A 25,289-nucleotide genomic window follows, 5' to 3' on the forward strand; every position below is an offset into this window, starting at 1 on the left:
TCATGAGGCCCCTGCCCGTCGTCGGCGCTTCCCCTCGGCCCACTGTGCCGCTAAGATCGGTAAAGGGGAGCGGGCCCACCGGGCTGGTTTTCCGGTGGGAGAGCGGGCCCACCGGGCTGCTTTCCCGGCGGGAAAAAGTTTCCCTTGGTGTTGGTGATTCTGGAGTTGCCGGTGAACGTGGGGTGGATCTGAGGCCGGGGTACTGGAGGTGGGTGTTGGGGAATGGGGATTCCTCGGCCTTTTTTCACATCCATGTGATGAAGGTGTTTTGAAATCACCTTATCTGCTTCCTCCTTAGCCCCCACACTCTCGGGCTAAAACTGTGTTCTGACACTTAAAATCCCCAGAGGGGTCGGTTTCTTCAAGTCCATGTACAGGAAGAAATGGCTACAAGAAATAAACAACTTCATAAACATGTATCCCGTCTTCTTGACGCCAGTATCTATTCCTTATGTTTTTCCTCCTGCTTCTTGTAGCAGAATTATGGATCCAAGCTTATTGAGAGAGCGAGAGCTATTCAAAAAGCGTGCCCTTTCCACACCAGCAGTAGAAAAACGGCCAGCGCCATCTTCTGACTCTTCCTCTTCCAAAAAGAAGAAAGCAAAGGTAGAACAAGGTAGCTCCTCAAGCTCAAAACAAAACACAGGTTGGTTCAAGTTTTCTGTTCTTCCGTTGTTTTGTGTTTCTGTCTCTAAGGCTTATTGGTATGAAAAGTCTTATCTATGAATTTTGTTCGTGACTGTCGTCTTTTTTTCCTCTTAAATTGTTACTCTTTGTAAAGAAACTCAGTAGCACAGTAGGAAAAACCACTTTTACTACCACGTGCATGTTGGGCCTCATCCTTTGACTTGTTTACTGTTGTTCATTTGGAGGAGTTGCTGCTGTCAAAATCTTAGTCACGTGAATTATGGATTCATAAACCAGTTTGGATTGGAAGGGCCCTTAAAGATCGTCTAGTTCTAACTTCTTGCCATGGGAAGGGACGTCTGCCACTAGACCAAGTTGCTCAAAGCCCCATCTGACCTGGCTTTGAACATTTACAGGGAGGGCACATCCACAGCTTTTCTGGGTAACCTGTTCCAGTGCCTCACCACCCTCATTGAAACTAGTTTCTTCCTAATACCTAAACTAAATCTACCCTTGTTCAGGTTGAAACTGTTGCCCCTCATCCTACTGCTACATACCCTGATAAAGAGTTACTCCTCATCTTTCCTGTAGACCCTCCTTAAGCTGCTACAAGACCTTCCTGGAGCCTTTTGTCCTCTGGGCTGACAAACCTCAACTCTCTCAGCCTGTCCTCATAGGAGAGATGTTTCCTCTCTCTGATCTTTTTTGTGGCCTCCTCTGGACTCACTATAGCAGCTCCACGTCATTTTTTTTGGTGGGGCCCCCAGAACTGAACACAGTGTTGTAGGTGCGATCTCACGAGAGTGGAGTAGAGGAGGAGAATCACCTCTCTTGCTCATCTGGCCAGGCTGCTTTTAATGCAGCCCAAGATGTGATTGGCTTCTGCGGCTGCCAGTGAACATCGCGGCTTCTGCAAGTTTGTCTGCTGTGGTCGGTAGTTTCTTTGCTTCCCTGGGCTTCTGGTGCTGATAGTTCATCTCTCAGCATCAAGTAAGCAGTTAATAAAGCTGCCCCAAAGCAGTGAGAGCAAATGAAAAACGCAGCAGGGAGAGGATTTGTGTGCGCACAGCGTCATGCTTTGTGTTCCCTTTCACCATGTGAGCCACTTAGGGGGGGTGCTTTCAGTTCTCTGAAAGCACTGACGGTTCTCAGATGTACTCTAAAGGTCAAATCAAATACCAGGAGGTACTAAAACACGAAATATCCTGTTGTGCAAACTCATTGCCTGCTCATGTTTTGAATGCCATATGTGACTTTCTTCCAAGTTCCGAAAGAAACAATAGAGCTAAAAACGTCCAGGATGGTGGGGGGAGTTGGAGCATCTTCTGTCTAAGGGGAAGAGTAGAGAGTTTGTGTATGTATCTTCAACTCGGGGCACCAAATCAAGTTTTAAGTCAGACATTTCAAAATAAATCAAGGGAGGCCAAGTTTTCATCGATCCCTTTGTTACAGTGTTCTCTCTAAATAAAGTAAAATTCTACACTAAATATCCTGAGCAACATATCTTGCACGGGAGCTTTCTGGTAAAACAGGGATGGGGAGTCGAGAAGAAAACAGACAGATCAAAAGTGAGGCTGATCCGGAGAATTTGGGTAAATATGTGTCCAAGCAGTAGAGCAGATAAAGAAAAACGTGACTTTATTTTTTGTGATTTTGTGGGCTGAGGGGGTTTTTAAGTGTTTTTCAAATGGCAAATGAGGAATGTTTGACGGTGAGGAAATGAGCTTTATTTTTTACACTGCTGGCTTCATTCCAGACAGTATCCTAAAGTTTTCAGGGTTTCTGCCATGTTTTATGCAGAAGGAATTCAACCTCATTTCATTTTCACCTGGAGAGCCTTTACTGACAACTGCAGAAGCAGCAAGAAAAATAATGGAGACCGAGTGGACCAACTTGATTCCTCTTGGTTTTAGGAATTAACTCAGAACAAATGTTGGGACTGGCAAGTGACTAAATGGGTTAAGCAGCCACAAGCAGCACCAGTTGACCAGTGATACTGCCAAGTCCTTGGATTCAGAAAAAAACACTTTTTTATTTGAATTGCTAGGTTGTTAGATGCCTGTCAGGATATGTATCTGTCAGAGATGGGTCTTGGGGAGCTGGAATAAAAACCTGATGTTGGAGAATCCCCGTCCCACCCTCCCAAAGAAACAAAAATTAAGGTGATCTGTCCTAGTTTCATTGTGTAGTGACCACAAAGACAATAAATAATGCCCCAGTGGTTGTGTATTGGCGCTGATAGTCCCTGGGTGTGTAGCACCTGCAGGCTCTCCCTCCTTCAGTGATTTTATGACTCAGAAACCTGTCCTGGTCAGTTTTTTGGGGAAGGAGAGGCTTTGAGATCATGCTAATCATCAAATGACAACAGAGTTAAATCATACCTATATGTAAAGATTTATTATAGGCTTTCCAATGAGAATAAATCACTGTAGTTATTTGAAATCATTATTCAAAGAGGTTAACTTGAAAAAATTGGCCAAGTTCAGCCATAGTAACTGGAAGATAAATGAAACAGATCATGTTTGTTTATTTCTTTTTATTAACGAATAGTAAATTGTGGCTAAGGTCTTAGGCAAAAGACCTTTGTCTTGATAGTCTTAGCCAACAGTAATCAAGAGCTGAAATCTCCATGAGTTGTTTCACAACTTTAGTCTACATCTGGGAAAGAATCGTCCTGAGGCTCTAGGGCTGTGCAAGGGCAGATGTTTGTCTGCTGTACCTCATGCAGACACCCAGCCCCCTTTATAGGTCCGTGAAATAAGATTTTTCCCTTGCGTGTGCTTCTCGGGAAGGCACAAGACCACGAGGCCGGCGTAGCAGAGGTTGGCCGCATTGCTCCCTACACCCTGCCTTCTTGTGCGCAGTCGTGATGCACGTTTCGCAGGGACACTGCGAGTGGCCAGCAGTCCGACTGCCGTTTGGAGCGTTTTCTTTGAGGAGAGAGTGTGTTATTTAATTCCATGTGTCCCGATGACTAGTCTTGCCTTTCTTGAGCAGGATGTTTTCGGGGTGACTCCATCCTATACGGCAGAAGGTAACGAGGCACCGACCCAGCATCCTTGACAGCAGAAAGCATGATCATCGCTCCTGTGATCTTCACTGCGTGTCTTGGTCTGGAACTTAAGTTGTCTTGTACCCGGGGCATCAACTTCCATTAATTGTGCTTATCGTTCGATTTTTAGCTAAAAGCGTTCTCTGCACATTGGACTGGTAGTGACAAAACTTCACCGCGACAAGTGTGTCCGAGATGAACGGTTACAGCGGTAGTTGTGTCATTTTGTATTTGCAGACAGGAGGTTGCTTCTCCAGGGGAGTCGCTGGACGAGCTGTGCTGGTTAGTAGTGGCCTTGGGTATCTTGTGACTCCATCTCACCGACCACGAAGAGCTCGAGTCCAATTAGCTCGTGTCCAGATCTTGTGGAGCTTTGGCATTATGAACCTGTTAGAAGGAGTTTGTGTATTAACAAAAAGAGATAATTCTGGGTACTGACCATAGCACAAAGGCATTTTTGACATGAATAGACTGCGAGATCAGTGTTGTATCTTCCTTGTTTGTTTGGCCATTAAGTGGGTTTTCTTGCTCTAACGCCACGAATCTTATCTGGTCTTTGCATAATACAGTTAAATATTGTGTCCTACACGTCATTTTGTTTTGGGCTGATTCTCACTGGCCAGCTTTGTTATGGATTCAGAAATGCGAAAGACTTGACAGGAGTTGCTGATGGCCACGCTGCCGGACGCCATTATTACAATTGTAACCTGTAAGTGCAAAACCTTTATGGTTTTAAAACCTGTAGATTCAGCTACAGACGAAAAACAATCTGGTGAGCTGGAGGTCCGAGTGTTAGGCTGCAGGTTTGTGAGAAAGGCGTGAGTGTGAACTTTGGGAGACATCAGCAGGCTGACGAAGCAGACCAAGATTCTGTCGCGCGAAATGAAGTCATTAATTGCTGTGCATCCATCCTCCCGCGTGGAGCGTGAGGCTCACCCTGGTGTGGCCTCCTTGGTGAAACGTGTCGACACCTGAAAGCTGCATTTGGGCTGGGCAAAATTCCTGTCGTTGGTGTGGGAGATGCATGACCTGTCTGCGTGTGTTCTTTGGCGAGAATACAGTCAGTCTCAGTTCACCTTCGGAAAGTTAAGATAGGGATGGTGTATCCAGGATGTCTAATTTCCTGTAGTGGTGTGGTTACCGAAGAGACAGCAGCCTCGGGGCTGAAAAATGTCCCCGTTGCTTCGATACCGTAGTACCACTACAATGTGTTTTCATGGAAATAGTCAGGTATTCTTAGCGTAGTGCATTAGTCATGTCTCCACGCTCAGAAGCTGTTAAACAGCTTGAATAGGAAGTAAAGGAAGAGTAGTTCTCTGGAACTGGGTTGAGAAAGGATCATATTGTACCACTGCAGGTTAGAAAAAAAATATTTTAAGGGTACGTTTAATGTTGGTTTATTTTTCCTCTCACCACCCTATCTTCTACAAGCAAGAAAGTCTTAATGAGAGCTGCCAAAGGCAAAATTCTCACAAGCTTCTCCTTTCTAGCAGCATCTCTTGCTGTTCAATCCTTCCATCTTGGGTTTTTGTGTTTGGTTTTTTTTTCATATCCCATGTATCCTTCCTATCCTGGTGTGGTTGACCTTGGTGAGAGAACGCTGCTGTGTCTCTGCTCTGCTTGTGATCAGATTGCAGAACACTTCTATAAACATTTTCTCCAGTTAAGCAACACGGTTTTATGTGTGTTAGGCAACATTTGTTGGTTCAGGTAGACAAAGATCTATGCTAGTAACACAACAGAAACAACACAAGTTCACATGAAAACAAAAATCTTTTCCCATGTCACATTGCAACAGATCATCCTTCTGCTACACACTCAGAAAGCCTTTGCCAATTATTCAAGTTCACATCCAGAGATAAAATGATAGCTGTTGCTGTTACAGTTAAGTCCAAAAAGAAAAAAACGGTACGCGACTTGCTCGTTCTTAAGGTACGAGAAGCTTTATTCAAGGTGTTAGATGTTCTTCAAGTGCTGATGGCTCAGTCCTTCCTACACCACCTCTGTCTGATGCTTTCTGAAGCTGTTCATCATTGCTCTAACAGGGTTGGGTTCATTCTCCAAGTCTTTCACAGTTTTGTTTTTTACACAGCAGCAACAGTCTAGCAGCTCGTAGAGGAAAGCCAACACCACCAGAGAAACCACAGTGAAGATGAATATGATCAGAATAATAAAGCAGGCAGTGTTCCAGTTATCATGGAAAGGGTAAATTTTTTGCACCTGAAAGCCCAGGTAGTGGGAAACGGATGTGGTCTCATTCCAGTGAGTGGCATTGAGGGTTGCCATTCTTGAAGAGTTGTCCTCACCTGCTCACTGCCACGGATTTGGGGCCTGAAACAGAAAAACAAAGCTCTTGAAGACTTTGTTCAAAAACATGCTGTGATTTTAATCCCAAGCTTTTAAGAACTTAAGCTCAGGCTAAGTGCTCGTACCTCCTACAAATGTCACGTACTCATATTTGCTTACGAAAATATCAAACTCCAAATGTACAATTTCATGATCTGTCTAGAACATGTGTATCGCTGATAAATGGTCCATGTATGCATCAAGTAGTGTAAATCATTCTTCACTGAGAGAACTTTGTTTCTTTCAAGTAAATGCCAAGACTAAAAGGTTACAAAGATGATTTTCAAGGTATACAGTGGTTTCAACAACCTGTCAGTCATTAGTCTAGAGGTTGGTACGTGCGTGGTGTGAAAGTCCTCAGTGCTATTTTGGCATTCCTAGTAAAACAGATCTGTGTCCCACCCTCCTCTACCTGAGAAGTTACAGAAATTTACTACGTGTTCATGTCATTGGAGTTTTTTTCCTCATTTGAGTTTTTCTTTCTCATACTGGGGAGAAAGGAAGAAACCTCTCATGTAAAAAAAGAATAAAAAATAAAAATTTCTAACTATTTTGGAGGATGTCTCCAAAGAACGTAAGTGAACTTTTGGTCCTTCTTCTAGTACAAAATAAAAAACCTGGTTCTTTAAAACTCATTATTTTAGCACAGACTTGTTAACCCTACGAAACTCTTCTGGCTTCAGAAAGACAGATTTGCTGACGTGTTCATTCCACCCTCAAGTAGAAGTCTGCGTTCGAGAAAACTGCTTCAGCTGCCACAACGGCACTGAGTGTGTTTAGAAACCTCAACCTGTTTGTCGTGCCGTGGCTGTGAAGACAGGTTAGGAGGAAAACTCAGCCCTTCCCGAGGAGCTCTGATTTCTTCTCTTAAATCCGTTCTCTGCTTATCTGCTGGGAAAGGCATGTGGTGTTTCCCCAAATGCTCTCTGTTCGTACCCGGCAGAAGAAAGAGCTGCTTTGTGGCCTGAGGGACAGATGAAACAAGGAGCTGGCTTCACCAGATCAGCCTTTGGCACGAGCTATATCGCAGTCGAGATGAGCTGTTTGGGAAAGGCTGTTGTTCAAAACTCATTTCTGTAGTCTTTTCTAGAATAAAAAAGCAGTTTTATCTGTCTCGGAATTTCTCAATTATGGGAATTATGGGTTAGTAGGCAGGTGAGATGTTTGGCAATTACACCTTTACAGTTACACATCTTTTTTTCCCCGGATTTCCTTTTCCTGGCTTTGCTTCCCAAAACTGAGGGAACTTACAGTGCTTTTAGTACATGGTCTAACATCATAAAAAATATCAAAGGAGCCACAATAACTTCTGGTTAGCTGTTGCACTGTACTCTAGGATGCCCTAACAACCTTTGAATCCTTTGGGCAATTTAAAACTGGGTGTGGGAGAAGGAGATCAAGTCCGATTTCCATATTCCCTTGAAGGAGTGTGGAGGTGAAACGTGGTGGTGAGCAGCACCGACACGGCAGCCTGTGCCCCATCCGTAAGCTTATCGCTCCGAGCAGGAAAGAGAGAGACAAGGTGATAACTCTGTAGAAAAAGGACTTTTTTTTTTTTTTTGCTTTGAATGTAAAGCAAAAATGTGAAAACCTGGCGACGTGCATTATGAAATGGTCCTGGCTACCCACACGGAGTTTAATTTCATTCATTAATCAAAACTGCAGAGTGAAGGGGTAATGCTGACGTTTTGTTCATTAAGCCGTGCGCACAGGTAATGCTGTTGTGAACCTTGTGTATCCTAGTAGTTCTGCAATCAACCCGTTGAAACAACGAAAACTACAAAATGCCAGATTAAATGAGAAGTGGCAAAGTGCAACGATGTCTACTGAAACAGGATACTTAAAGCACCTGTTATTATTTTAGGGTTATTATTAAAAAACAAAAGAATGTTTTGAAAACCAGCCCAACCAGCTGGTGATTTGTGTCTTATTTTTATTGTTCTGATATTGTAGGTTTTGGGGTTTATTCTTCTGTCTTTAATGATTTTAAAATAAAATGCAGAAGCTTTGGTTTTGGGAAGGTACCTGGCACTAGCCTTGGATACAGACTGGTATTGGAACGGTTGCAGTAACTTACTGTTTCCTCTGTTAAATCTGTAACTGAATACACAAATTTCTAATCGAATATACCAAGAATGACGGCGATGAATAGGATTAAGTAAACTCCCATTTGTTTGAGGCTTTTCCTTAAACAAATTTACAGAACAAATCAAGCTAAAAATACTCTTGAGTTGAGTTGGGTTCTGGCTTTGAGAGCTTTATTTGTTTTAGTCGTGGTCTATGAAAACAACTCAGCTGACCTGTTTTATGGGGTTAAAAGTCGGGAGGGTTCTCAAAGGGGTGGTGTGAAGACTTATTTGAAAATCTGAGAGAGGGGGCTGAACAAAAGGATTTGGAGTCCCCTTTGAGGGGTAATTTAAACAAGCAGGAATTAAATGCCTGTTTTAAATGGCAAGAGAATATCCTCAGGAAAGAAAGGGGAGTTTTGTCTTGAACTGAGGATTTTATTGGACTCTGTTATGCCTAAGTTTGCTCACCCTGTAAACACCAAGCGCAAAAATCATCTGCTTCTGCTGATGCAAAATTTCAGCCATTGCTAAAAGCGATCAAGATCATGTGTTTACGTCGCGTAGCCAGGACCTTTTGCTGGCCCAGCTCTCCTCCAAATGTGTTCCCTGTTCCTCCTCTGTTCCCGAGAGGAGAGGAGCGTCTCGGGGTCCCGAGTGCCCGCCACTCAGCTGCCAGCCCCTTCCCACTCCACAGCCACCATTAGGGCAGCGGTTTGCAGTGCGTGGAGAAGCTCCTCTTTATGCAGGGAGGTGGAATTTAATGCCCGTGCCGGAGGTGATTCGTGCTGCTCCAGGGTGACGGTGATCTCCTTGGATGTGATTGAGGCAAGGCAGATAAATATCAGCTGCTGCTTGCTGTGATTATTAAAATGCGAGGCTGAAATAGCCGTTGTCGAGCCTTCGGAATTAACACAGCACTCACTATTAAGGTTAGAGTCTTGGAAAGCTGTCAAAAATGATCTGTTTTCCTCCAGATTTACTCAGTTGGTAATGGCACAATTTAAATTCATACTGTAAGGCAGTCTGATTTGAGTGCAATTCAGCTATTGTATGTATCCAAAATGCAGTGACTTCAATATTTAATGAATTGGCTTCTGTGTTATCTGTGCTGGGTTTTAATTTAAAAGCATTGTCGTCTTCAGAGACGGCAAAGGAGCAGCTTTATTTGAAATCATATTCATGGAGCAGAGGGAAATGACTGGCAAAAAAATCATTTCAGTGCGGTACCGAGGTAGCCCTGTTTAAGAAACCACTGAAGAGACATCGTGGGATAATAACATTTACAAATCTCAGTTGGATTCCAGCTTATCTGTTTATATTGTATTGATCCCTGCTCCAATATTTACAAGGCTAATAATATGCAAAGGGATTTTCTTCCTGCCCTAACAAACCAAATTTCTAGAACAGGTTTCTAGTGTCTCCGCAGCCATATGACTCTTAATTGATAACGCTTTTTGGAATACCCGCTTGGGAGATACCTTTCTTAAATTTCAGGTTTAGCTGTCTTTGTTTTAAGGAAAATCCTTTCACCGTCATTGCTGTGAAAAGATACAGAATCAATTCCGAGGGTCGTGAGGCTGCCGGAAACAAGCTGCCTCCCGAGTAAGTAAGCAAGAAATCCATTTTGTTTACTGAATCTTGGCTTGGCGTATTAGCTTTTCCGTAAGATGGAGCGGTCATCAATTCTCCATTAGTGCACAGATGGTGAAAGCGCTCGTCTGATAGTGCACGACGAGCCCCTCCGCGTTGGGCGGAATCAAATCCTGCTAAACCGCCAGAAAAAATCATTCCCATTCTGAGAAGCTTGTAAGTGTTACAGGCACATTTTCTTTGGGTAATCAAGACAAACCTAAGACAACAACGTTAGAAAACAATAGCGTACCTACCTCTTGTCTGAAAGGATGCTGAAAGAGCGCTGTTCTGGTCCTTTTTTTTTTTTTTTTAATGCAGCCTGTGGTACAGCTAAGATGGAGCTTTCCTTCCATTGGCCAGAACACGCTGCTGCTGACAACTTCCTTTATGCTCATTTGCATCAAACCCTCAACCCCAGGAGTAAATCATTCATAAATCTGACTCGCGCTGCTCTGGATAAGAAACAGAACCCCTTTACCCCCTCTTGTTTTTTGGGGTGCTCCGGGTGACCTTTTTAGCGGAGAAGCCCTGCTTGGCTTTGCGCTGGGAGAGCAGCCGGGCAAACCGTGGCGTTTGAAACCTTAAAATCTACGGATTTCCACCTTTGCCGTGCGGTTAGATTTACTTGTTGTGGGCTGCGGCAGGCTGTAGCCAGGCAGATTAAACAAGATAATCTCCTTGATTCAATTGACAGAACAAATGCACGATGAGTCGTCTTAACTATTTGTTGTACCTCTGGATTGTTCTTTTTTTTCGTGGCTTTAGACCTCTCGTTGCACGCGTGATTGTTTTATTTATAAAACGTCCTGCCTAGACATGAATTTTTCATGATAAAAGGGAAAATCCCTGTAGGCTGTATTGTCAGGGGAGGCTGGCTTTTTTTTTTTTTCTCCCTTACTCCATCTTAATTTAGTAACCAGAATAAAATGTTCTTCTGTAGCTGGAGTTAAACTGATTGTACTATGTTAATTTTAGAATTATTGCCCTTTGTAAAGCCTCTAAGACAATGTCATGTGACAGCTTCACAACTGCCAGTTGCCAGCTATGAAGATTCGCATTTGCTCCTTCGGCGCTGGGTTTTTTGCTATAGAATCATAAAATCATAGAACAATTCAGGTTGGAAAAGACTTGGGATCATCGAGTACGCGACTACCAGTTTCCATGAAGTCTCCCCAATAATTATTGGAAGTGGATTTGTTTGAAATTTTACTACATCCAATATTCCTGCTTTGTCGTTGCCTTTTATAGGGACTTACAGATCATCTCAGAAGTAGGTTGAGAAGCGACGGGACAGGAAATTCACCTGAATTGGGAAACCGTGCTCAGAGTTTTCTGTGAACGGCTTAGTGAGGGCACCTAGATTTAAATACAGGCACTCCAGCAGACTTTCTCTAAGTTTACATGGTGGTGGGTCTTCGTCAGTCATCTCGGGTGCAGTTTGTAGAATATTATGGTCTTCATTTTCTTCTTCCTTTTACCACCCGCGTGAGCCCTTCCACTCATTAGCACCAGCCCCATCCATATCCCCCAGCTGCCCAGCAAAGATTATGCTTAGCAACCTCTCCTTCACTTAACTTTCATTTTTCTTTTCTCTCCCTCGTGTTTTTTCCGCAGAAATAATAGGTGTTCAGTATCCCTGAGATACCTACAGGCCTGTCATGTGATTAGAAATCACCAGTGGATTAAAAAATTCTTACGGTGACCAAGAAGGAATGTTCTTTTTCTGGAGTAGCTGAAATTCTGAAAAGCCGTTGACCATTGCGTTTGAGCAACGTTACGCAGCTTTAGTGGGCTTGTGGCTTTCAGTAGTGGTTTGTGGATATTTCTGTTTAATGTGCTGTGCTAATAGCTACAGTTAATGAAATTGTTATTGTTACTAAGAACCTTGCAAAAAATTTTGAAACAAGCTTTACACGGTAGCAAACCTTATGATACATTAAGACAGAACCAGACTTGGCAACAGAGGGATTTCTTAATTGTTGCTCCAATTTAGAATTTGTGTTGGGGATTTTTTAACTACTTCAAAAAAACAATAATAAAAAAGTAGCCCGGCACAATAAACACTTACTTTATCTGGTGTGTAGCTGCTGGGTACCTTTTGGTACTCATCAGTTTGCTCCTATCTCAGTAGCACAAAGCAAAAATGCAGTGTATTATTTCAGCATAAGTTAACATAGAGTCAAATAATCTATGATGTGTTAAGCCACGTAATTAAAGGTGTATTCTTACAGTATTCTTACCCACTCACGTGTCCTTGTGCGGAGTCCTCTGAAGTTGGTCAGTCCTGCAACACGTGATTCTGTTTAGAGTTGTCCTCCTGAAAACTTGTGGATGTAGAGGGAGGAAGAAATGGAGTGCAGAGCCCAGAGGGTGTTGTTCAAAGCGACGCGCAATTGTTTGTTGTCATAGAATCATAGAACGACATAAGCTGGAAGGGACCTTACAGATCATCTAGTCCAACCTCCCTGTCGTGGGCAGGGACGCCACCTCTCAGCTAGACCAGGCAACACATGGGGACTGAGTGGGAATCGAACCCACGATCTCGGTGTTGTCATTGTTGTCAGCATCGCGCTCAACCCACTGAGCTAACCGGCCCCTATTTCTCCTTTTGCAGATCACAGCAATGGATCGTTTAACCTGAAAGCCCTTTCAGGAGGCTCTGGCTACAAGTTTGGAGTCCTTGCTAAAATAGTGAATTATATGAAGGTATGGTGTTTTGGTGTAAAATTCTAACATTTTTAAAGTACCTTACTTACTTATTCTCCTGTCATAGCTGGCAGATACTGAGTGTTTCCCACGCTAAAAGTCTTCTACTGCGAGAATGAGAATTTCAAGAAATTTGCTTTTTAAATTCAAAATGCTGTCGGTAAACAAAATAGTCAGCATCTTGTTCCATGACTGAAATCCTAATTATTCCAGTTCACTTGAAAAAAACCAGGATAATGCTTATTATTTGCTTTAGAATTAGGAATTGCAAGATGCTGTCAGCTTTTAGGATTCATGAGCTGTTTATCAAAATAATGTGTTGTTTAGTGCTTGACACGTGACTTTGTCATCAATCTCAGCTGATACTAATTTTTTTTCCTCATATTCTCCAAAACCGTAAATTGAAACTCATATGCTATGTGTACTGTGTCTATCCTGGTTTTGCAAAAGTTGTTTTGTCATGACATTATACTAATTTTAGTTACTTTCTAGTAACTGAGTCACGGAACGAAAGAGATGCAGAACTCTAACAGACCCTATTTACTTTTCCAGACCAGGCACCAGCGTGGCGACACACATCCATTAACCCTAGAAGAGATTTTGGATGAAACGCAGCATTTAGATATTGGACTCAAACAGAAACAATGGTTAATGAGCGAGGTAAAGAAAACACATATTTAGATTTTAATTAGAGATAAAGGATTACAATAAACGTGGATTATGCACGTGGATTATTATATGAATATATAATCCCCTCTCTAAGAAACTACATTGATTCCCACGTCTATCTGTCTTGTACTTCCTACTGTTGAGGTAACTGTGAAATAGAAGCTGTTCTGGTATTTTAAAGACCTGTTAAGAGTTGTTGCACAGAGACCATATTCTATGTCAAGTGAATTTGTTCATTACAAAAAACCACAAAACGAGCCGTTTTTCTTAAGGAACTTCTTTCTAAAAGAATTTTGAGCAGAGAGTTCCTCCGTTATTGAGGATGTTAAATTAAGTAAATCAAAGGAGTATGGTACAAAATTCAGCAGAGTAGTAAAGGCTTTTGAGACATAGGAAACGAATCTCTGCATAATAAAAATAGGGTGGTTGTAACTAATACAGCCCGTAGCATTCCTTTGCTACCAGTACTAATATTCAGGGGTACAGAAACCTCCAGTCTGGCAGTATTGGTTGTGGTGGAAGCTTGACTTGGCTGAAGTCCATATGAGTAAAAAAATGTGTCTCTATGAGTAAGAAATCAAGCAGAGGAGGCAGGAGACCTGCAAGGATGAGTAAGGCTCTTGTGGAAGAACTCAGATGGAAGAAGGAAATTTACAGAATGTGGAAAACAAGACTGGCCGCTAGTGAGGAATATAGGAGTGTTGTCAGAAAATATAGGGTTGCAGTGAGGAAAGCTAAGGCCCACCTGGAATTAAATCCGGCAAGGGGTATGGAAGACGACAAGAAGGGTTTTTTTCAGTATATCATCAGAAAAAAGAAGACCAGGCAAAGCGTGGGCCTGCTGATGAAGGAGGTGGTACCGACTGCACAGCAAAACTGATTCGGAGCTTATCTTAAATCATTTCAATTGTTCATAAATTTGTCAATTGTCACCTTCCCTCTGAAGGTGGCGTCATAAGTCAAATGCTGTTGTGCCAGAGATCTGCTCTTCCCAATTTCTTCTACAGCAGTTGGCAAAGACCGACTCCTGGTTTTTTGTTCATCCCAGGTTGATGCTTTTCACGTTTGTAACATCCCTATGACCCGAGCCTGATAGCGGCGTTGCGCGTTTGCACTTTATATTCAGTCAAAGTACCCTTTTCCGTATTCCCTCTTCTTTTTATTTTCATTCCTTTCTCAAGAAGGAACACGGGCAACTTTCTGCCCTAAGAGGCTTCACGGACCTGTGAGCGCAAAGGCATTAAGTGAATGGTGTTAAGCCTCCTTTGGTGCTTTATGCTTTATGTTGTGGGGAATTATGCCTAGGCTGGTGGATCGAGGATCCAAGGATTTAAAATCCGTTTCAAGCTCAAATCTCCAAACTGGCAGCTGTAGCGTGTGGCTGATGTGCTGTAGCTGCTCAGGAGCACGCTAGGAAGAAAGAAAAAAAAAGTACTAGTGTCTGCTCTTTTTCAGGGTTTAAAATTTATGTCTCTATTACAGGCTCTAGTCAACAATCCGAAAATAGAAGTTGTAGATGGGAAGTACGCTTTCAAACCCAAGTACAACTTGAAAGATAAAAAGGCTCTGCTCAGGCTCTTGGACAAGCACGACCAGCGAGGGCTGGGAGGAATCCTTTTAGAAGATATTGAGGAAGGGCTGCCCAACGCACAGAAAGCTATAAAGGTGAGTAGCACGTGTCTGTGATTCAGCGAGCCCGTTCCGGTCAGCTTCTCAAAGTGGAACTAGAGGCTAAGAGAGAATTTTCTCAGGAGTTATTTCTGTTCTTCTGATAACTCGAAAGCTCTTTCAGAAAATCTAATACCATAGCTTTTTCTCTATTTCATCCTGAACTTTCAGATTTAGCACAGCTGTCAAAGTTCTTTCTCACAAAAGACTCTTGATCTCCCACATTGCAGCTGTAGGCATTTAGTTCTGCTTTTATACCTTGATCTCAGTCCTCCGTATCTTATTTTTGATTTATTGGTGTGCTTACCATCAGCGTCTGCTTTGGATGCTTTTCACTGCCAGTTAATTTGCTGCTTCTGTGATTTGTTGTGCTTTTTGTAGCACAAGTCTTGGGTCTGTGGTTCGAGCTGGAATACGTATTCTTGGAAACGAAGTGATTTTGAGCTGTTCTTTTGCATTTGTTTTCGAGGCTTTAGGGGACCAGATCATCTTTGTTAATCGCCCTGATAAGAAGAAAATTCTTTTCTACAATGACAAGAGCTGTCAGTTTACTGTGGATGAAGGTAGGTGGTTTTTTATGTTTCCATGACAGTCAATTTGAATCCATCTTAAGCATCCATATGTATAAGCAGTCTTCAGGTATAGCAGTTTTGAGGTGTAGCAGTCTGTTAACGTGATAATGAAATATTAGTTATATCCAAATTTCAGGAGAATGATTGATATTAACACGTGGCTAATAAGACTAGGGAGTGAGTTCAGGAGCAATATCCTCTGCTTTATAAAGGATGTGTTGGAACATGGCACCAGGATTCCAGCGACTCTCTTCAAGTGGAGCAATAAAGAAGAGACTAAAAATCACCGGTGACTCAAATGGCATCTATCGTTTTGCTGGTAAAAAAAACCCAAACCCAAACAGTGGAAGAATGGCTCCTGGGTGCAAGTGTGTTGGATTTTTTTCCGATTTATTAGTCGTGTGGCTTTTATTGGTGAATGTGACAAGCAGCCACAAATGGAACAGGAGGAGGAAGCCAGGAGGGAGAAGATGTGAGCAAAAATCCCGAGAAGGGGTAGTTTACAACTGGGAGGAGAGCACAGATGTGGGGTAGTGCTGCTGCCTAGAGCTGGAGCGCATTTGGGACTTCAGAAGCTTGGCATGTGTTCTGCGCTTGACAAAGAGCGGTAAATTCCTCTGCTACGATGTGCCTGTTCATGCACAGAAATTAGTTACGTGTACTGGGTGTGCTCCAATAATGACATTTATGCCTACATCAAATGCCTGTAGGTACAGAAAGGAGAAGACAATCTGTGTCAAAAGCTCTTAGTTTAAGTGATTCAGTGCCACCAAACACCATTGTTAATATGATTGTTCTTGCAACGTGCTAAGTAAGGCCATCCTACCCTATAAAGGCATGTTACGGTAAAAAAAAGGGAAGAGTTTTAATAGAAACTCGAACTGCTCTGTTTACAGGACCATAGGACATAGCCTAAAGCTCTGTTTTTTCTTTGATTAGCTTGGAGCTTTCAATAGGATTAAGCAACTGGAAACACGTATCGTTAACTTATTTGTTATGTGCCACACATGTACTCTCAGTAATAATAGCTTTCTTCCCCAAAGATGATTAAGGAGATGTGACATACAACATCTAAAAATTTAAAAAATATTTCAAAATATTGAGGTGAATCTCTTTTGAAACTGTAATTTCTGTCGCTTCTTGATAGTGGCGGTCGGAACTGTATGTGAAATGCAAAATTATAAGCCTTCAGTCTGCATTCGCTGGGGAATTTCTAGCTTCTCAAATGCCTCTCTGAGTTTACCCTTGGCACTGTCATCCTGTTCAGATAGTGTCTCCTTCAGCCCGTCAGCTTTCAGGGATTCGAACGTGGCCAAAACATTTAGAAATCAGTGCTGTTGCAATCACTTTTAAGACAAAGCTTTTGAAGTTTCTAGGACCTTCTTGTCTGTACTACAGTCAGGAACACTGATGGTTTGATCTTGAGTAATTTTTCCAGGTAACTGGCGCCCAGCCATCCTAAAGAGTTGTCAGATAGAGATCTCTACCCTGTTATTCGTAGTAACTGTGGGATTAACCGTGAGATTTAATCAAAGAGCTCATTTTATTAATACGCAGCAAGAGACGTCTGCCAACTCTTTGTCAGGCAGCCACTAGAAATCCAAGGCTGTTCATACACATCATACACAGCGCTGATCTCTGTTGAGGAGCAGGCAATGCAGTCTCGTGCTATGGAAAAATAACCTCTAAAACCCCTTGAAACAAAATGTTTAAGCCGGTTGTCTCAATCTCCCGATGGAGATTTAAGCCCGCGATGTCTGTGATGTAGGGATCGCTAGTGTGCAGCTTGTTTGTAGTTCAAGGTAGCTTTCCTTTCTTTTATCCGCAGGTGGCAGCACGTTCCCATCTGATCAGAAAGCGATTTTTTTTTTTTTTGGTCTATTCCTGCTAGGTTTGTTTTTATTTTTCATACGGGTGAGGATGCTTTGTTCTGAGAGGAGGCAAGAATGCTTTCTCTTGTGTGAATTTTGCAGTCTGCCTGCATATGCCACCACTCTTAAAGCATCCCTGACTGCATTCGCTTCCCCTTTCCAACCCTGTTGTCCTGGGAAGAGGAAAACTCATCCTTCCCAACCAGTTTTGCTTTACGATTCCTTGCAGAGCACCAGAAGTATGTCTCTCAGAGAGTCACTGGCAGAATTGTCAGCGTACGGGACGAGTTATGACACGTTTCTGCATTAGCGGTGCTGTTTCACCTCATTATCTCCAGCAACGTTAAAACCAAGTTTTTAGAAGACTGCAAAATAAGTGTTGTCAGATTCTTTGAACTAGCAGCTGATGACAGTTCAAAATATGTTTCTAGTTTAATGTTTATCCTTAGAAATAAGAAAAAAATGCGTGTGATTCTGCCACATGACACTCTCCGGCTGCAAACACATGTTGGCTGGGATTAATATCCTCAAAAAGTTCGGCCTCTTCTCCCATCACCCTCTGAGCTCCATCCTGAGAAAGAAGAGCTTAGGAGCTTGCTGTCTGAAGTAGTGGGAGACGCAGCTTTCTGGCAGTGCCTACGTCTGCCCCTGCTGCAGTTGTTTTGATGGCTGAGCAAGCTTTTCTTTCTCCCCTTTGGAAAATAAATCCCACTGTGCTGCAGCAGCGGTGCGGTACCTATATATCGTGATCTCAGGGGTTACGGGAGAAGGTTTTCTCAGTAAGGAACGGCTTTTGTTCTTCCTTTTATGCGATTAGCTGAGGAGGGTTCAGATTGCATGTGTTCCTTCTTGACTTCCTGACTAATTAATCTTCTGTCAGAAGCTGAAAGTGTTTATAAAAGCCAGGCTAGATTTCAGGTGCTTCAGCCAAGCAAAGTCCTGCCTCTTTGTGCTGGGGCTAAGCACTTTGCCTGTGAACCAAGCTTCTCCCCCACAAGCCACCTGAATTGCTGAAAGGCCAGTCTGGTAGAGATGGTGTCTTTCACATCTGAATGCAATGTGGGAAGTGTTTTAATGCCTAAAAACTCGGGTACTTAATTATACACGTTTTTTAATATTTTTTCCTAAGCACTTCTGGAGAGAAAGAATGGCCAAACCCTCTGAAATTTAAGAGTATAAAAATTGCTTACGATCAGCAATGATTTAGTGCTCTGGCTTTGAATTTCAAGGTGGTTCAGGGGCAGCAGGCTGTTAGGAAGCAGGACTTGATCTTCCCTGCTTCTCAGTTGCTCCTTCCGTTCTGCCTTGTTATTACCTGTTCGTGTCCCGTGCTTAGATTTTGGCTCAGCTCAGTGAAGATTTTTAAGCTGTTTTTAATCTCTGCCAGATTTTACTACTGGTGTGATACAGCAATTTATCTCCAGAAGCCATCTCGACCTATTTGCAGGAGCACACGAGGCAGTCAGAAGTGCAGGATGAGCTGCGCTGGAGTCACCATGCAGCCCTTTACCCATGACTTTGTTCCTCACATGGAAGCATTTCCAGAAAAGGGAGCATGTTAAGAGTATAATCACTCAGGCAACGTTGGTGTAAATTATTTTACTATGAGAGGGCCCCTTGTAACACAGTCAAGTCGAGGTAACTGTGCATCCTTACCCCTTGGGTGTTTTTGAGAGAGAAGGTGTTAGCAGAATCTTTGTTGTGCTGCTCTCTGCTTCACTGCCCATTGGTTACTGCTCGACAAAACTCATTGTTTTAAGTCTGTGTACATGATGCTGGAGATATTAGCAATCATCTAAACTGGCCTTTCAACCAGCTGCTCTCATGATTCTATGACTCCATCCTCTTCGACTTCTAGGGAAGATCTGAGTTGGCCTCAGGACTTGAAGGCTCTGCTGAGAACGCGTGTGTCTCCTTCAGCAGCACCTGCATTGCTTTGCCCAGAAACTCTTTGGAAATTTGTCCCCAGGAGATCTTTTTCTGGGCTCTGTCTGATCATAGCAGCCTACACGGTAGGAGAGATCGTCAGATTGTCTGAATGCAGCCAGCTGTTGGTCAGGTGAAGCCTTAATGTCTTCACTGCCAGTCAGGTGTTGTTTTTTTTCCTTCCGTAGCCGTTATACACTTGTTCTGGCTGATCTATCAAATAGTTTAGCCGTTCTAATAGAAGAGGCTCTCGCTTTGGCTGTGCTCTGATGGTGTAAAAAATCACCCTAGCTGTTGACAGGACGTGGAGCAGGAAAACTGAATGTGCTCAGTAGTTGCACTGGTTACATGCGCTGCAGGAATGTGTGCATCTGAACCTGTTCTCCATGCCTGGCTGAAGCAGGCCAGCATGCGGTGAGCTTTCTGCTCCAGCAATTCCCTCCCTGAACCTCACACCGGTACCAGACTCCCTGTGCCCTGTCCACAGAATTTAAGAAAAAAACACCACAGACCTGTAAAAAATGGATTGAGTGTATTGAAACCATCTCTAGGAACTCTGTCACTGTCACTCTGTGTCACTGTTTCTGCTCTTCAGATACACCAGCTCATGACAGCATTTTCTTTTCTATCTCTTCCCCTCCCCAGAGACAGGCCCACTATACCCACGGACACTGCTTGAGGGGTGGTGGAGCACAGAAGTTGGGTCGTTTTGTGACATTTCCTCCTCTCTGGCCTCTCTTCTGAGCTACTGCTTTAAGAAGTGGTGACCCCTTTCGCTTGGAGCCACGCAGCGAAGGCCAGGGTGACAAACTGGAGAAATCTCTTTCTGTCTTAGGTCAAGGGTGTGAATTTTGAGGAGCAGAAATACCGCGGCTACCGGAGGCAGGGTTGTTTCTTCAGAGCTGTAGTTCTTGCCAGCTTCTCCCGTAGGTTCTCATATTTCAGAGAGGATGTCACAATAATCCAGATAGCGTGTTCCCAAGGTCTTAACTTTCACTTGCTGATAGGAGCGTAGTCCTCAGAGACTTCCAAGTAAATCTGACAGGTAACCTGGAACTGGAACTGGAAGCCAGGCAGCTTCCCTCTTTCCTCAGTTCTTGCATTTAGCTCGGTATCTGGTGTTACACCAAATCGGTTTCGTGACAAGATGATAGATGTGTCTCCTTTTCCCTTTAGATGGCACCCAAAATGCAGACAGCTAGGATGCACTGCCCTCTCTGAAGGGTGGCAGCTCTGGACGCTTCTCCACCTTTATCCCCCGCTTTTCATTATGAACCAATCCTTTTAACACAAAGTATTTCCACAGAGTGGGGGAACCCTGTTGTTGTGACTCCCTCCGCTGTCCTGGGCTATAAGGTATGTTTATGCCCTACAAGGAGCTTCGTTGTGTGAAGAAGGTTCTTTTACAATAGCACAGAAAGCAGCCTGATCTATGAAAGGATTTTTAAGCAGAGTTGCAGAGTGCTGTATAGTGACTCTGGTGGGGCCAATTAGTGGATTAAATTATCTCTGTGTAAAGTCCCCGTCAGCTTTGCGGTTTTTGTTCTTGGTGACTTTTACATTCGTGCTTCTTGGCCAAGTTTAAAAGGTGAACGTGAAGCTGTAATGATGGTAAAACCGCTGCATTACAAGAAATGCAAAACGCTGCAGTTAGGTATTAACTGTGGTCTGCACTTCTGTGCATGTTGATCCTTGAAGAGCTGGCCATTTATTTTCTAGTGTTTAATTTTTCACTTCTGTTCCCCAGAAGAATGTAGACCGGTTTAACCTCAAGCACCTAGCCTCAGCCTTTTTTTTTTTTTCCCGCACTGGGGCATAACCGTGTTTGCAGCAGAACATTATACATAAAAGGACACTGTCATGTAAAAGCTTAGAGTTGTCAGGTCTCTCTTCATGTGCACATGCCTGTGGTGCATCTTGGAGGACTGACCTGCGTCTCCTCAGCTCCCACAGCCAGTCACAGCAGCATAGCACAGCACAGCCTTCCTCTAACCAGGATCTGTTTAACAGTCAGTGCAGCCGTGTAGCTTCATGTGTGAACTGCAGAAACGCAGGTTTTGAAACGTGGTTTCTTGCCAAGTGGCATAAACTGCATTTATGTAACTTCATGTATGAACTGCAGAAACGCAGAATTCGAGACATGGTTTCTTGCCAAGTGGCATAAACTGCATTTGGACACCCCGATTCATCTTTCCCAGCACCATCGGGCTCTCGGTGTCCAGCTTGTGTATTCAGGACGGGGAATGAACAGGAAAAAAAAAATAGCTTGGAAGAGCATGCCCTGCTTGATCCGGAGGGTACGATGGGACCCTTGTGCTGTTACGGCTTCTATCTGAATTCTCGTTGCCGCGAATCTCTCTTCCACATTCAGCTTTGATCACGACACAACCTTCTCCACCTGCCCCAACAGGATTAGGTGAGAGGTGATCTGTGATAGCAGGCACCAAAAAAGCCTGGAATCACACTCGGAATGGATGAGGAGACAGAGAATGTCTTGACTGCAGTATCAGTCCTTGCATTTAAGTTATCTGAAAGCTGCAGTCCCAGTGATCCTGCTGTGCTGTAGCACCTGTACAAGGAACAGACTGAGCGCTGTCTCTCTGTAGCCGAAAGCGCTGTTCTCACATGATTTAGTTCTCTTCAGAAACACTGCGTTACCAAAAATGAGCATCGGCGTTCTTCACGGGTGAAATTTCTTTCTTTGGTTTCCTGGAAAGCTTGAACAGCCCCTTGCTGCTGGCTGTGGGAAGAAAAGAAAGACCTGAGACTTAAAGCCTGTGCGTTCATAAAAAACCAGAGATGCTTGAGGAAGGAAATTGGTCCAAGTGCCGGAACCACGTCTGCTACGTACGCCTTTTGTACAGGGTGGTTTTGTGGCAGCGTGTCTAGAGCCGGTGTATCCGTGGCAGACCATCGCTGGCGTGTTTTATCGCCCGCTGCGTAGAACAACTTCTTAAGCATGCAGAAGTTGTGGTTGTTTTGACAACTGTATACTAAATTTATCTGGAAATAAAGGGAAGAAAAATGTAGTCTTGCGTTGCTATGTGCGCCTCGTGTTTTATTTATAGTCTGTTAGCCAAACCTGCTGACAGGATATATCTAACTTACTGCCTGGGGAATGAAGGGAGGTAGGATTGTACCAGCCGCTGCCTGGAGAAGGCATTCCAGAGGCTCTGTGAAACTTTACATGAGGCAGAAAGTGTGCAGGCAGATGGCAGCTGCTCTAATTAAGACTTAGTGTCTCTGTCTTTTTTTTTCTGCTGCTGTGGCTTTTAAGGTATCTGCCTTCTTTTTAACACCAGAGGAATTTTAGTAATTTATTATCTGTACGGCACGGCCTGTATTATATTACAGTGATAAACGAGCGTAAACCCACTGAAGTAAACGTCTTGAATCTTCAGTAAATCGGACTCTGAGATGACAAGTCTCCCAAGACAATGGCAGCTGAGGATGTGTAAATGAAGCTGCCATTTATGGTTAGTTATTGCCCTTCACATAGATCTTTTGAACTGAGGCTTACAAAACGCGTCGACAAGTCTACACGGCTATAGAGACACTCAGCAAAAAGAGAGACTCCGTAGCAAATTAACATTAAAAGCACATGTTGCATTCTCCTGATGCTGAAGTGCAGTTAGCACAGAGTCAGGGTTTTTTGGTTGAGTTATTGGGGATTTTTTTGGGAATCCATCAGGCATTTGCAGCGGGTAAAGGCTGTGCTAACTGGGTGCATGCTGGTGGTGACCGCTGCATCTCTACCAATAAGACCGAATCCTTTTGCGTTTAAAATCAAGTCTTGGGGGTTTTTTTTCCCTTCATGTGGGAGTTTTGCCAAGGGTTTGTTCATTGGGATGTAAAACGAAGGTTTGTTTGGTGTTTCAGAGTTTCAGAAGCTGTGGAGGAGCATTCCCGTGGATTCTATGGATGAAGAGAAAATCGAAGAGTACCTGAAACGGCAGGGTATTTCTTCCATGCAAGAAACTGGACCAAAGAAAATAGTAAGAGATACAAATTACAGATCTTCCTAGGGCATTCCCCCTTCTGACTCTGCAGTGTTAATTCCAAAATAGGCTGGGGAGCCTATGCACAGCTGCTTTGTGTAGCTCGGGGAACTGTGACCAATTTTAAGAAGTTGCAAAAAACAATGCTGTAGCCAGCAGTCAGTGTTTCTGTAACTTGTTTGAGCCAGTGTAATCCAAGCAGCATCAGGAACAGGACAAATGCCAGAAGTCCCTGTGAGCTCCACAGTGGAAGCTTCTGCTCGAAGCTGTACAATGCATTAGGAGTAGAACTTTTTTGGGAGAAGGGTGGGGTTTTTTTAACTTTCTCTTTTCTGCTCGAGAGCTTGGAAATCCTGATGGGAACCGTGTGACATGCCTCTCACCACACACATGCTGTTCTCCAAACTGGGTGCAATATGCACGTGTTTTACTGGGAGGCCAAAATGCCTGCAAGCTCTTGGAAGATGCTTCCTGACTTCGTACAATTATTATTTTTTAACATTTATTTGTACGTGAAACACTCTGTGTTTTCCCTTCTGCACTTGGTTTCAACTGTCTTTCTGTGAGAGTCCTTCCACACAGGACTTGTTCCTGGTTTCTGCTGCTCATTGGATTAGATGCTAAATTATATTCTGTGTTCTCAGTTCCTTGAGCACTTAATTATGGATGGAATTATGGGGCACGTACCCGCTTCCGTAGCTGCGTGGGAGTGTTTGGAAGCGTCACTTATAATTACACATCAGCTTTACCGTGGCGCTCGCGAGAGGGAGACTCTGCTCTGTCCCTGAGGTCATCTCCCTGCTGGATTTGAACTGAATGCTGTTGCTTCTTGCAAAAAAACAAACAAGCACCTTCCCCGCCTGCTCAACCCTGGTTCAAGCGAGGCTCGTTTATGTGGAAGCAACGAGGAGCCTCAGCGTCACAGATCGGGTCAGATGTCACAGCTGGAGGGCAGGTCTTTTGACTACTGTTTATTTCTTCTCGTAGGCTCCTATTCAGAGGAGGAAGAAACCAGCTTCTCAGAAGAAACGTCGATTTAAGACTCACAATGACCACTTGGCTGGAGTATTAAAAGATTACTCTGATGTCGTTCCCGGCAAACAGTGACCAGTTAAATTCTGGAGCAAACGTGCGTTTTGATAACGGGCTTTTTGCCACTTGAGCTCGGTGTCTGCTCGCAGAAAGACTGACTGTATATAGTAATGTGATGTGTTTCCCCCATCCCAGCCACTGCCAAGATGAAACAGGTCAGTGTAAGATCAAGTATGAACTGCTAAATTTAGAGTTTAATTTAATTAGCTAATGGGAAACGTGGTTTTAACTAAAAAGTTCTCACTAGCTGCCTCTTGGCATAGAGTTATAAATGGTGCTCAGCATGTAATGCAGGAGTTCCCGTTCAGTGTTTAAACTCTGCTTTTACATTGCTTAATGGGTATTTACCTGGAATTACTTACAAGGAGCTTTCTAGTAGAACCGAATACAGTGGTCGTTTTACCTATATCAGGTAAAATCCTGATATAGGATTTTCCTGATTTTCCTAAAATCACTGCAGGCAAGTTGCTTGCACGGTGATGTACACCCACGGTTTTGTACGCTTCTTCCTTACCACGGGACTGAGCTTTTGCTCAACATTGATAATATCTGAGGCCCAAACTCAGAAAAAAACCTCTCCTGAGCTTCCAGCAGGCTGCAGGCTGGCAACACAACTGTAGCTTCCTGATGCTCGGCAGAAAATGCCCTCAGCGATTTCTCTTCCCTGTAGTGGACACACGTGTGTTGCACGCTTCTACACTACCGACAGGAGGGAAATAAAATGACAGTGTAATACCGAAGCAATCAGGGTTTTTTGAAAGTAATAAACGTACAATGCTGGTTTCCAGTGTTGCTTCCTTAAAAAAACCGAGAGAATCGATGTCTTTTGTGCTTGTTGCGTTTTCCTGTTCAACAGAGGTAAAGGAATCTTTGCTGTATTTATATCTTCTCAACGACTTATTGTCCTGGGCTAACGTTAGCTCGTTTTATCGTTCTTGGTTGGGGAGTTGAGAGGAGCCACCTTAAATGAAAGCTCCCTGTAGATGCCTCGCGGTTCTGTGCAGTACAGACTGATGTGGAATGTGGTCAAATTGTGTCCTCTTGATAACTTATTTTTTATG

The 25,289-nt window shown here is 43.5% G+C and overlaps 2 protein-coding genes across 2 annotated transcripts; one reads left to right on the forward strand and one right to left on the reverse strand.

Annotated features, from left to right (window-relative positions):
* The first annotated feature begins 448 nt into the window (after positions 1 to 448).
* GTF2E2 (general transcription factor IIE, polypeptide 2, beta 34kDa) lies at positions 449 to 24,590 on the forward strand. Its single transcript, XM_009871699.1, has 7 exons — positions 449 to 646; positions 12,341 to 12,432; positions 12,985 to 13,092; positions 14,584 to 14,766; positions 15,239 to 15,332; positions 23,018 to 23,133; positions 24,124 to 24,590. The coding sequence occupies exons 1-7, from the start codon at positions 484 to 486 to the stop codon at positions 24,241 to 24,243; spliced, it is 876 nt and encodes a 291-aa protein (XP_009870001.1). The 5' UTR covers positions 449 to 483; the 3' UTR covers positions 24,244 to 24,590.
* Positions 5,672 to 10,013, reverse strand: SMIM18 (small integral membrane protein 18). The gene is made up of 2 exons (XM_009871697.1): positions 9,981 to 10,013; positions 5,672 to 6,010 (listed from the first exon to the last, which is right to left on the reverse strand). The coding sequence occupies exon 2, from the start codon at positions 5,963 to 5,965 to the stop codon at positions 5,672 to 5,674; it is 294 nt and encodes a 97-aa protein (XP_009869999.1). The 5' UTR covers positions 5,966 to 6,010; positions 9,981 to 10,013.
* Positions 24,591 to 25,289: the final 699 nt, after the last annotated feature.

Source organism: Apaloderma vittatum, unplaced genomic scaffold, assembly GCF_000703405.1.
Source record: "Apaloderma vittatum isolate BGI_N311 unplaced genomic scaffold, ASM70340v1 scaffold8316, whole genome shotgun sequence".
In the NCBI taxonomy this organism is placed as follows: domain Eukaryota; kingdom Metazoa; phylum Chordata; class Aves; order Trogoniformes; family Trogonidae; genus Apaloderma; species Apaloderma vittatum.

Coding starts and splice junctions, on each gene's coding strand:
- GTF2E2 (XM_009871699.1), top strand. CDS start 484: ATGGATCCAAGCTTATTGAGAGAGCGAGAGCTATTCAAAAAGCGTGCC. Junction 647..12,340: donor AAGCTCAAAACAAAACACAG/GTTGGTTCAAGT, acceptor CTCCTTTTGCAG/ATCACAGCAATGGATCGTTT. Junction 14,767..15,238: donor ACGCACAGAAAGCTATAAAG/GTGAGTAGCACG, acceptor TTTGTTTTCGAG/GCTTTAGGGGACCAGATCAT.
- SMIM18 (XM_009871697.1), bottom strand. CDS start 5,965: ATGGCAACCCTCAATGCCACTCACTGGAATGAGACCACATCCGTTTCC.